Consider the following 13,411-nt stretch of genomic DNA (forward strand, 5'->3'; position numbering starts at 1 on the left):
CAAAATTTGAAATTTTATGCCCATAAATCTGTGAGATATGTCACACAAAATAGTTACTATATAACATTTCCCACTTGTCTGCTTTACACCAGCGCAATTTTCGAAACAAATATTTTCCGTCAGGAAGTTAGAAGGGTTCAAATTTCATCAGCAATTTTTCATTTTTCCAACAAAATTTACAAAAAAAATTTTTTATTTACCACAACACATTTGGAGAGACTTTGAGAGGCCTAGGTGACAGAAGATACCCAAAAGTGACCCCATTCTAAAATCTGCACCCCTCACTGCTCAAAACCACATCCAAGAAGTTTATTAACCCTTTAGGAGCTTTACAGCAACCAAAGCAATGTGGAAGGAAAAAATTAAAATTTTACTTTTTTTTTTTTTTTACACAAAAATGTTACTTTAGCCATAAAATTTAGCATTTTAACAAGGGTATCAGGAAAAATGCACCATAAAATTAATTGTGCAATTTCTCCTGAGTACACAGATATCTCATATGTGGGGGAAATCAATTGTTTGGGCGCACGGCAAGGCTCGGAAGAGAAGGAGCATCATTTGAATTTATGAAAGCAAAATTGTCTGGAATAATTAGCAGATGCGATGTTACGTTTGGAGACCCCCTGAGGTGCCTAAACAATGGAGCTCCCCCACAAGTGACCCCATTTTGAAAACTAGACCCCTCATGGAATTTATCTAGATGTTTATTGAGCACTTTGAACCTCTGGGGGCTTCACAAAAGTTAATAACTTTGAGCTGTGAAAAAAAAAAAAAAAAATTACCACGAAATTGTTACTTCAACCAGGTAGCTTTTTTTTTTTCACAAGGGTATCAGGAAAAATTGCAACATAAAATGTATTGTGCATTTTCCCCTGAGTACACAGATACCTCATATGTGGTGGAAATCAAATGTTTGGGCGCACAGCAGGGCTCGGAAGGCAAGGAGCGACATTTGACTTTTCAAACGCAAAATTGTCTGGAATCGTTAGTGGATGCCATGTTGTGTTTGGAGACCCCCTGAGGTGCCTAAACAATGGAGCTCCCCCACAACTGACCCCATTTTGGAAACTAGACCCCTCATTGAATTTATCTAGATGTTTACTGAACACTTTGAACCCCTGGAGGCTTCACAAAAGTTTAGAATGTTCAGCCGTGAAAATATATATATATTTTTTTTTACTATGAAATTCTTATTTCAACCAGGTAGCTTTTTTTTCCACAAGGGTATCAGGAAAAAATGCACCATAAAATGTATTGTGCAATTTCTCCTGAGTACACAGATATCTCATATGTGGTGGAAAGTAATTGTCTGGGCACACGGCGGGGCTCAGAAGAGAAGGAGCGCCATTTCACAGCAAAATTGGTTGGAATTATTAGCGTACGCCATGTTGCGTTTGGAGACCCCCTGAGGTGCCTAAACAATGGAGCTCCCCCACAAGTGACCCCATTTTGGAAACTAGACCCTCATGGCATAAATCTACATGGGTAATGAGCACTTTGAACCCTCACATGCTTCATACATTGAAGCATAAAAACAAAAAAAGTACTTTTTTTTCCACAAAAATGTTATTTTAGGCTCAATTTTTTAATTTGTACAGGGGTAACAGGGTAAAATGGACCGCAAAATTTGTTGGGCAATTTGTTCCGAGTACGCTGATACCTCATATGTGGTAGAAAACCACTGTTTGGGTGCACGGCAGAGCTCCAGAGGGAAGGAGCGTCATTTGACTTTTTAAATGGAAAATTAGCCGCACCATGTTGCGTTTGGAGATCCCCCTGATGTGCCCAAACAGTGGAGCTCCCCCACATGTGACCCCATGTTGGAAACTAGACACCCCCCATACAAAGAAATATTAGTTTTGCAAAATAAAAAATACAGACGTTATTAAAAAAATAAAATAAAATTACATAATTATATATATATATTATATAATATGCACAAATCTCGCATCGCATCACCCGACACACACGCACACTCCTGTCTGGAAGAGAGCGACCGTGCCAGATGATGCGGTGTGAGGCTTGTGCATCGCTCTCATGTGTGGCACTGGGCTGACCCTTACAATATTCAATTACTACAGTATAATTTTACTGGCCCTAAACTAAGTTTATTTGCATTTCTTTCTTAGTTTACATAAAAAAAATTAGGACGAACGCACGGATGTGCTGCAAAAAGGGGGGACTAGGTGGGATGGAAAAAAGATGGATGGAGGATAGAAGAGGGCGCAACGGATGCAGGAGCGGCGGAGGATGGGAGAGGGCGTGGCGGATGGAGGAGCGGCGGAGGATGGGCGAGGGCACAACGGATGCAGGAGCGGCGGAGGAAGGGGGGGCGAGACGATAGGGTGGAAGGGGAGATTGGGGATAGCTACCTTACAGAATGGATCTAGGCAGCAGGATTGCGGCAGATCCGGGAGGGGGGAGAGGGGGCAGAGGATTAAGTGGAATGGGAGAGCAGGCAGCAGATCAGGGAGGGGGCAGAGGCTGATGGGGGAGTGCAGCGACAGATGCAGGGGCGGTGGAGCGACAGATGCAGGGGCGGTGGAGCGACAGATGCAGGGGCGGTGGAGCGACAGATGCAGGGGCGGTGGAGCGACAGATGCAGGGGCGGTGGAGCGACAGATGCAGGGGCGGTGGAGCGACAGAAGCAGGGGCGGTGGAGCGACAGAAGCAGGGGCGGTGGAGCGACAGATGCAGGGGCGGTGGAGCGACAGATGCAGGGGCGGTGGAGCGGCTGATGCAGGGGCGGTAGAGCGACAGATGGGGAGAGTGCAGCGGCTGATGCAGGGGCGGTAGAGCGGCTGATGGGGAGCGTCCAGTGGCTGATGGGGAGCGTCCAGTGGCTGATGGGGAGCGTCCAGTGGCTGATGGGGAGCGTCCAGTGGCTGATGGGGAGCGTCCAGTGGCTGATGGGGAGCGTCCAGTGGCTGATGGGGAGCGTCCAGTGGCTGATGGGGAGCGTCCAGTGGCTGATGGGGAGCGTCCAGTGGCTGATGGGGAGCGTCCAGTGGCTGATGGGGAGCGTCCAGTGGCTGATGGGGAGCGTCCAGTGGCTGATGGGGAGCGTGCAGTGGCTGATGGGGAGCGTGCAGTGGCTGATGGGGAGCGTGCAGTGGCTGATGGGGAGCGTGCAGTGGCTGATGGGGAGCGTGCAGTGGCTGATGGGGAGCGTGCAGTGGCTGATGGGGAGCGTGCAGTGGCTGATGGGGAGCGTGCAGTGGCTGATGGGGAGCGTGCAGTGGCTGATGGGGAGCGTGCAGTGGCTGATGGGGAGCGTGCAGTGGCTGATGGGGAGCGTGCAGTGGCTGATGGGGAGCGTGCAGTGGCTGATGGGGAGCGTGCAGTGGCTGATGGGGAGCGTGCAGTGGCTGATGGGGAGCGTGCAGTGGCTGATGGGGAGCGTGCAGTGGCTGATGGGGAGCGTGCAGTGGCTGATGGGGAGCGTGCAGTGGCTGATGGGGAGCGTGCAGTGGCTGATGGGGAGCGTGCAGTGGCTGATGGGGAGCGTGCAGTGGCTGATGGGGAGCGTGCAGTGGCTGATGGGGAGCGTGCAGTGGCTGATGGGGAGCGTGCAGTGGCTGATGGGGAGCGTGCAGTGGCTGATGGGGAGCGTGCAGTGGCTGATGGGGAGCGTGCAGTGGCTGATGGGGAGCGTGCAGTGGCTGATGGGGAGCGTGCAGTGGCTGATGGGGAGCGTGCAGTGGCTGATGGGGAGCGTGCAGTGGCTGATGGGGAGAGTGCAGTGGCTGATGGGGAGAGTGCAGCGGCTGATGGGGAGAGTGCAGCGGCAGATGCAGGGGCGGTGGAACGGCTGATGGGGAGAGTGCAGTGGCTGATGGGGAGAGTGCAGCGGCAGATGCAGGGGCGGTGGAGCGGCTGATGCAGGGGCGGCGCATCGGCGGATACAAGGAGGCAGCAGAAAGAAATCAGCGGCGTCAGATGCAGGGGGGGTGCAGCGTGAGGAGAGCAGCGACGTCAGATGCCCCCATGCATCTGACGTCGCTGCTCTCTTACTGCTGAGTAGCGGCGTAACATGCAGGGGCGCAGCGGGAAAGTAGCACCGTCAAATGTAAGGGCGCAGCGGGAGAGTAGCGGCGAAGCACATGGAGCAGGGCAGCGGTGGATCGGGGGCTGTGACTCACAGATGGGCACCCGCAGGGATCGCTCTCCTCAGATTCCACAGAGGGAGAAGCTAAGGAGAGCGATCTCCTACAGCGAGCTCACCCGGTCCCAGATGCACGGTGCTTGGAGAGATCGGTCACAAGGCCGATCTCTCCAATCAGAGCTGGGGGCAGGTGCAGTAAACCTCACTGAGCTCCAGCCAATGGCCAGTGCTGCAGCTGCACTGACATAGCTGGATTTCAATGCTTCAGCCATTTTCAATGGCTGAAATATAACACTGGCTGTGATTGACGAACGCCGCTCAGCCAGCCAATCACAGCCTCCGTAGGTCCGGGAAGGAGACACCACCCCTCCTGAGGTCAGGTACAAGTCCTCTCCTTCCCGAATCTACAGTTTTTTAAAACCGATCGCGGTGCCCGGCACTCCGGGGCTGCGATTTCGCCATGACGGATGTATCCGTCATGGGTCTTTAAGTACCAGGGCACCATGACGGCTAGATCCGTCAAAGGTCGTGAAGGGGTTAAAGACTATCTATTTCTCATGAACCATTAGTGCCCAACTTCATACATGCCCTTCCAGCTGAATGAGCTCAAAATCCCACAGACACCCCAAAGTTGTATGGAAAGCCCTGCCAGCCAGGTGTAGCCAATAATCCCCCAGTTGCCACTTCTGACAAACAGCTGACTGAGTCGTGATAAGCGAGTACTTGCCCAGCATTTCTCCTGCAGTGGTTGCTCTGTGGGAAATGTAATATTCTTTGGGGGCGATACAGATAAAGGTTTATCCTAATAAAATAGCTAAAGTGAGCATGTAAAAAAATGAAGCAAACTCCGCTCACAAATGTCTATTTTCTCCACAGTAGAGCAGATAGTGGTTCTCATCAGCAGACAACCTCCAATTCCAGAAGACCAATGTAGCAAGTGATCAGTGAGTGCGAGAACTCCGCGTTAGTGCGGGCATGCGTGCATTCCTCTTGTTTGCATCAGCCACCCCACTACTGTGTGATCCTGTGTGCAGCTAATGGGCGTTTCCGGCAAGGAAAGAATGATGAGCACATGCCCGCACTTGCTGGGTTCCTGCAGGGTCAGTGAACATCTGGGAATTCAATACATGCAGTGCTCATTCTGGGCAAGCGGGCCATGTCAATCAAGCTAAGGGCAGCTGTGGAAAATGCTAATTGAGGGGGTGAAATAGTGCACCCCTGGGAGAACCCCTTATTGCATAGGTAATAAAATATATATTTTTTTTCTGTAAAATGAAATCTATAACCAAGATATGAATTCCAGAGGTGCAAGTCCTTTGGATGACTAAGTGGTTTAGTTAGTTTGGGGGAGAAGGGTGTGGGGGGTAACTGACTTCCATTATCGTTATGGCTCATTGTGTGTGTGCCAATCTACTTTCTCGCATCCTGAGGTGACAGCTTTGCGTTTATCATTTTCTTTAAAACACTATTTTAAGCACTCTTACTCAGATGATCCATCATTTGTTGGCGAAGGTCCTTCAGCTATTGTCGGAGCTATGTTCAGGGCAGGCAAAATCGGCTTCTTTTTAGCTGGCATGTTACACCTGTAAAGAGAAGTTCTACTTTTAGATCTTGAAAATATGGACTGAAGAGACATTTTTCTAACAAATTAACCCCTTCAACCCCCGAACCAACACCACCAGACTGTTTTCACCTTCCAAACCAGGCTAATTTTTCCCATTTTGACCAGTGTCACTTTATGTGGCAATAATTCTGGAATGCTTCAATGCTTCTAGTGATTGAGATTTTTTTTGGACATGATGTACTTCATGTTTAATGGAAAAGTTTCGTCAATATGATTTGCAAGTTTATGAAAATAGAATTTTTTTTTAATTTTTTTTTTTTTTTTTTTTAAATGTAGCAATTTTTCAAGCTTCAAATTTGTTGTTCCCTTAAAGAGAACCTATCAACTTGCAGATATTGGGTTAATCTGCAGGTTAATAACGTTTGTGACCTGCTTCGCTCTTGCTAATTAAACCCTGCTGCTGGGAAGAAAAAAAATGTTATTCCTCCTGGCAGTGTTCGGTGCCGATGCAGGTTTGGTCACTACACTCCCCCAGGACAAGTGGTGGTTGTAACTGCACCCCCCGCTTTGACTGACAGCAGGTTTTGATGCAGAGTCAACTTTCAGTCAGCGCAGGGGACACGGCTACAGTCACTTCCCTGATGACTGAAACCGAACGCTGACAAGAACATTAAGTTTCATTTCCTCCCGGTAGCAGGGCTTGAAGTGCAGGTGCCGGGCATGTTCCAATTGCAATTAACCTGCAGATTATCCCCATCTCTGCAGGTTAATAGCCATTTTTTATGTAACCGCTTCCCGTTAAACCAGATAGTTGCACTTCACAAAACAGTTCAGAAATATTCCCACATGTTTACTTTACATCAGCACCATTTTTAAAACATTTCTTTGTTAGGAAGTTTGAAGGGGATTAGCAATTTCTCCTTTTTCCAACAAAACTTACAAAACAATATACATTTATAATTTTTTTTAGGGACATCACATTTGAAGCGACTTTGAGAGGCCTAGGTGACAGAAAATACTTAACATTTTAAAAACTGCACCAACTCACACTGCTCAAAACCACATTCAAGAAGTTTATTAACTCTTTACGTGCTGCATAGGAATTCAAGCAATGTGGAAGTAAAAAAATTAAATATTTTAATTTTTTCCACAAAAATATTGCTTTAGCCCCAAATTTAGCATTTGCACAAAAAAAAAAAAAACAACAAAAAAATAAAAAAACAGGAAAAATTGCACCATATACTCCGTATATGGTGAGAAGAGGCACCATTTTACCTGCAATATATTGCGGATGCCAGGTCACATTTGAAGAGCTACGGACATGCTATAACTGCAGAGGACCCCAAGTGACCCCATTTTGGAAACTACACCCCACAAGGAATTTATTTAGATGTGTGGTGGGCACCTTGAACTCACATTTTTCACAGAATTTTAGAACGTTGAAAGGAAGAAGTACCGTATATGCCGGCGTATAAGACGACTGGGCGTATAAGACGACCCCCAACTTCTGCCCTAAAAATATAGAATTTGGGATATACTCACTGTATAAGACTACCCCGCTCCCAAATGAAAAAAAGTCTGCTTTGATTGCAACATGTTAATTTTAATTCCGCGAGAGCCGTACAATATGTTTTTAAAGGGCCATTGACAGATCAATCGCTCCAATGTTCACTTAGTACAGCAAGGAATGCTCCTCCCTGCTGTATAAAGCCACAACTGGACTGAAACAATGGTACTACACTCTGCTACAAACAGACACACACAACTCTGCTACAAACAGACAAACACACACAACTCTGCTACATACAGACAAACACACACAACTCTGCTACATACAGACAAACACACACAACTCTGCTACATACAGACAAATACACACAACTCTGCTGCTCTGTGGGGCCTGCACAGAGATCGCACAAGTCCCCCTCTGTTAGATATCTCCCCCATAGTGCTGCCCATGGTCCCTATAGATCGCACAAGTCCCCCTGTGTTAGATATCTCCCCCATAGTGCTGCCCATGGTCCCTATATAGATCGCACAAGTCCCCCTGTGTCAGATATCGCCCCCATAGTGCTGCCCATGGCCCCTATAGATCGCACAAGTCCCCCTTTGTCAGATATGGCCTCTAGGCTGCTGCCCAAAGTAAAATAAAACCCTCTTTCCTTATCTCCTCCAGCGCTGAGCTCCCTCCTGTCTGGCTCCATGCTGCTCTTCCTTACTTCCTGGTTCTCAGTGCGGTCATGTGATCGGCACAGCAGGCTGAGCTCTCTGCCTGATCACAGTGGAAGCAGGGACACGGGGAGAAACGCTGCAGGGGTAAGTAAAGCTTTTTTTATTTTAGAATGAGCAGCAGCCTGGGGGCCAAATCTAACACAGGGGTGGGCATGTGCGATCACACTGGGACGCAGGCTCATATGATATGCACCGCTGCCCCAGCCCATCACTGCGGTGCGATTTCAGCACCATTGGAGATGGACAGCGGCTGTGCATATTATATGAGCGGGTGCAGGAGATCAAAGGCTGCAGCCCGCAGCGTTCCCCTGTGCTCCAGAGCTGCTGCTATATATATATACACACCCCCCCCGTATATCCGGCGTATAAGACGACCCCCCACTGTAGCCGTTATTTTAAGGGGGTAAAAAGTCGTCTTATACGCCAGTATATACGGTACAATTTTCCCACAAAAAAGCTTTTGCCCCAAATTTTTCATTTTCATAAGGATAAGAGGGGAAAATAGACCATACAATTTGTTGTGCAATTTCTCCTGAGTACGTGAATATCACATACTGTAGTTGGTCAAAAACTACTTTCAAGGCACAGTGCAAAGCTAGGATGGGAACGAGCGCCATATTATAGTACAGATATACTGTTTTTGTTCACGGTTGCTATTTCACATTGGCCGAGACCCTGAGGTGCCAGAACAGCAAAACCTCCCATAAGTGACCCCATTTTACAAACTATACCTCAATGAATTCATCTAGGGGTGAAGTGATCATATGGACACTACAGGTGTGTCACAGAATTTTATACCATTGGGCAGTCACCGAAGAAAAATTACATTTACCCCAAAAAATATTTTGGGCCCCAGATTTTACATTTTCACACTGGTTAGAGCAGAGGTCTCAAATACGCGGCCCCTCAGGCTGCTTCGTGCGGCCCCCAGGCCCGTTTCCCTGTTAACTATTGCGGCAGGTGAAGGGGCTACAGTCACTGTCTGCACTTTGTTAGATGAATGTTTTGCCGGAGCTGCACTCTCAGAGTCAAAAGCTCTGAGCGCGCAGTGTCGGCAAAACAATCATCTGACAGAAATCGCTGACACTGGCTGCGTCCCCTGCACCTGCCGCGATAGTCACCGGGGGCACGGCCTGCAGACAACAAGAAGCAGAGATGAGGCAGCCGAGGGAACGCAGGACAGGTGAGAAGAATGGTGTGTGTGTGTGTGAAGGACGGCACATTAACCCCTTAACGACCTATGACGTACTGGGTACGTCATGGCTCCCTGGTACTTAAGGACCCATGACGTACCCGGTACATCATGGTGAAATCGCGGCCCCGGTGGCTAAGATCGCTTTGCAAGGACCTCTACCTGACCTCAGAAGGGGTGGTGTCTCCTCCCCGGACCTACGGAGGCTGTGATTGGCTGACGAACACCGCTCAGCCAATTACAGCCACTGTAATGTTTCAGCTATTGAAAATGGCTGAAACATTGAAATGAAATCCAGCCATGATCAGTGCAGCTGTAGCCCTGATCATTGGCTGGAGCTGGGTGACCTCTGCTTCACCCGCCCCCAGCTCTGATTGGGGAGACTGGCCTTGTGCCCGATCTCTCCAATCACTGTGGATCTGGGGCCGGAGACCGCTTTCCTCAGTTTCACTCCGGCGTCTGTGGAAGCTGAGGAGAGCGATCGGTAAGTTATAGCGCCACTGCCCCCTTTCAGCCGCCGCCACTACCCCCCACCCATTACTACAGGATAAGGACTTGACTATAGAATAAGGACAAGGTTTATTTAATCGTATGAACGTATATCTTACCATCATATAAAAATAAACACCAGACAATAGACAGTGATTGAAAAATATTAACAGGATAAAAATCAAATTTGAATATCAAGATTTTCTATATATGCAATAGCGTTATCATTTACAATATAGAAATCCTTCTTGTCACCATGGTAGGATCTCAGGGGGCACTCCTCAACAATGTGCTGGATAGTTTGACGATCTGCTCCACAGTCACAGGTCGGAGAGTCATATTTTCCCCACTTATACATAAAATCTGCACAGACGCCAAAGTTTGTTCTGATACGATTTAGAGTAACCCATGTTTTCCTTGGTAGATTGAAGCCTGGTGGAGGGTTTTGTAAATTAGGGAACATTTGGGGATCACCTTCTACTACATTGACCCAAAGTTCTCGCCATTTCTCCTCTAAATTGAAGTTTTGTTCATGTAAGGTGATTGCAGTTCGGATCGGTGGATGTCTTGATTTCAATCGTTGTATTGTAACATCTCTGATATTTTGGTGTATTGGAAGTTTTTCATTATTCACTACTTTAGTGTACTCTTTAAGTAGGAGCTTTTGTCTTCTTAGATATGCGGGTGCGATATGACCCAGCACAGGTAACCAGTGAACAGGTGTAGGTCTAATAGCACCAGATATTATACGCAAAGAGTTGTTCAGCTGAGTGTCAATTAAGTTTACATGACAGCTATTTAACCATGCTGGAGCACAGTATTCTGCAGCAGAGTACACCAGGGCAAGAGTAGATGTTCTCAAAACAGATGTTGCCGAGCCCCATGAGGATCCACAAAGTTTCTGAATAATATTATTACGTGCTTTCAGTTTCTGTGCACAAGGGACAAGGTGGGCACATGACTATAGGATAGGGACAAGGTGGGCACATGACTATATGATAGGGACAAGGTGGGCACATGACTATACGAGAGGGACAAGGTGGGCACATGACTATACGATAGGGACAAGGTGGGCACATGACTATAGGATAGGGACAAGGTGGGCACATGACTATAGGATGGGGACAAGGTGGGCACATGACTATAGGATAGGTACAAGGTGGGCACATGACTATAGGATAGGTACAAGGTGGGCACATGACTATAGAATAGGAACAAGGTGGGCACATGACTATAGGATGGGGACATTACAAGGATGGGCATAATACTATTGGATGTGGATATTACTATAGAATGGGGACAAGGCTGGGGTCATTACTATAGGATGTGGATACATTACTATAGGAAGGGGACTAGGATGGGCACAGTACTACAGGATAGGGACATTACTACAAGTGGAGAAGAATGGGAAACATTACTATAGGATAGGGATAAGGCTAGGGACATTACTCCTTCTCTACTCCTCTCTTATCTCCTCTTCCCACAATCTCGTACAATATTTCTCCCGTGCCTCCCGCATACTCGAACGCTCTACCTCAGCATATCAGACTCTCCCATACCGTGGAAAGATTCAAGAGGAACCTCAAGACCCATCTCTTCCAACAAGCCTACAACAACCTTCAGTCCAGTACACCACTGCGCAACCACCTCTTTCCTCACCTATTGTACCATCACCCATTCCCTGTAGACTGTGAGCCCTCGCGGGCAGGGTCCTCTCTCCTCCTATACCAGTCTGTTTTGTACTGTTAATGATTGTTGTATGTATACCCTCTTTCACTTGTAAAGCGCCATGGAATAAATGGCGCTACAATAATTAAGAATAATAATAAAAAATATGGACATTACAATAGGATGGGGACAAGGATGGACACATTACTACAGGATGGGGACATTACTGTAGGATGGGCACATTACTATAGAATGGGACAACTATAGGATGGGGACAGTACTACAGGAAAGGGAGATTGCTACAAGGGCACAAGGATGGGCACATTACGATAAGATGGGGACAAGGCTGGGGACATTACTATAGGATGGGAACAAGGATGGGGAACATTACTATAGGATGGGAACAAGGATGAGGCACATTACTATAGGATGGGGACAAGGATGAGCACATTACTGTAGGATGGGGCACAATACTACAAGGGGACAAGGATGGGGAACATTACTAAAAGATGTTGGCCAAAATTTCTATATAGTGATAATTGTAACACTATTAGTTACAAGAAAGGGATGAAATGTAAAAAAAAAAAAATAATAAGGCATGACTTTTACCATCAAATTTTTTTTATATATATTTAAACTAAGAATGTGCACATTTGTTACAATAAACAAGTGAAAAATGTTCAAAATAAGTGATCCAAAGGTGTGTAAAAAAATAATATATGGTACCAATAAAAATGTCACTTTGTCCTGCAAAGAATGCGTCCCCCCAAATTATTCTTTTCCTCTGTGCGGCCCATACACCCAGCAGAGTTTGAGACCCCTGGGTTAGAGGGTAAAACGCCATCAAAATTTGTCACAAAATTTCTGCTGAACATGGCAATTACCCACATGTGGCTGTACAGTACCGCTTAGCCACACAGCGAGACTCTGAGAGGAAGAAGCACTATTTGACTTTTGAAGCACAGACGTTTCCTACAATAGTTTGTGGACTCCATATACAGAACAACTACATGCCAGAAAAGCAGAACCCTCCCATGTGACCCCATTTTGGAAATTAAACCCGTCTGAGAATTTATCTATAGGTGTACTGACAATCGAGTCAATAGGTATTTTCCAAAAACAAGCAGAAGTGGATGTTGCTGAGTAAAACATTATGCCCAGCTCGTTCTTCTAGAGAGACACCCCCCATAAATTAAGTAGGGTCTTATCACTACAGAAATGCCAAGTGTGGATGTTAAATGTGGTTTTGTCACACTGTGGAGCTCAGAAGGAAGGTGGGAGTGCAGATTTTGCTGGGTTTATTATTTTGGGGGCAACCACAGAGCTTTTACAAGAGCCTTTGTGTTTCCAGTAACATGAAAAACTCCTATAATTCCATTGACAGATGATGGAGTTGAGTGGGGACTTTTTTTCTTTTTGTGGATGGGGTGAAACTTTTATTGGGAAGATTTTACATAATTAATAAATCACATTTATCCCATGCTCTAAGCTGAGCACTTACACTGGGGTTTTCATCTAAATATCCGAATGATCACATGCAAGACCACATTTCATTTTATTTTTATAGAAAAAAAAAATGGTCTTTCATTGCTATAGTTTTTTATTTTACTTTTCCACTGACAAAGCTGATTGGGGGTTTGTTTTTTAATTTATTTTTAATTACATGCTACTTTTTGATAGTGCTTTATTTGATTTTTTTCAGTGGTATGATGAAAAAGCATCTTTTTTGATATTTTATTACTTAGTGTTCACTGAAGGGGTTAAATCACAGAAATTGGTAGTTTGTTTATTTTTATGTAAACAAACATTTGTTATAGTGGTTTCATTTTTATTTTGTGATTTTTTTTTTAATATAAACAATTTTTACATTTTTTTCCCCAACATATTTACTTAGTTCCTATATGGGACATTAACTTAAATCACTCTGATTACTAGTGTAATGCACTGCAATGCACATACATTACAATGCATTACACCTGACAGTGTTGCACAGAACACCTTTTAGGCTATGTGCCCACGTAGCGTCGAGGTAGTTGCATTTCTAAACGCACCATTTGGCAGAAATGGTATTTGCCAAAGTTAATTTTGACCAAAAAAACGCTATAAATACGCGTGCGTTTTTACCGCGATTTACATGCTTTTTCATTGCTTAGTCAGATGC

The 13,411-nt window shown here is 46.0% G+C and overlaps 1 protein-coding gene across 1 annotated transcript in view; it reads right to left on the reverse strand.

Annotated features, from left to right (window-relative positions):
* MAP2K2 (mitogen-activated protein kinase kinase 2) overlaps window positions 1-13,411 on the reverse strand; it is a 124,924-nt gene that overhangs the window by 89,464 nt on the left and 22,049 nt on the right. Inside the window, exon 2 of the mRNA XM_075337863.1 lies at window positions 5,590-5,688. Coding sequence (XP_075193978.1) covers window positions 5,590-5,681 — 92 coding nt within the window. The 5' untranslated portion in view covers window positions 5,682-5,688. The remainder of the gene's footprint in view (window positions 1-5,589; window positions 5,689-13,411) is intronic.

Source organism: Anomaloglossus baeobatrachus, chromosome 1 (genome assembly GCF_048569485.1).
Source record: "Anomaloglossus baeobatrachus isolate aAnoBae1 chromosome 1, aAnoBae1.hap1, whole genome shotgun sequence".
NCBI lineage: Eukaryota > Metazoa > Chordata > Amphibia > Anura > Aromobatidae > Anomaloglossus > Anomaloglossus baeobatrachus.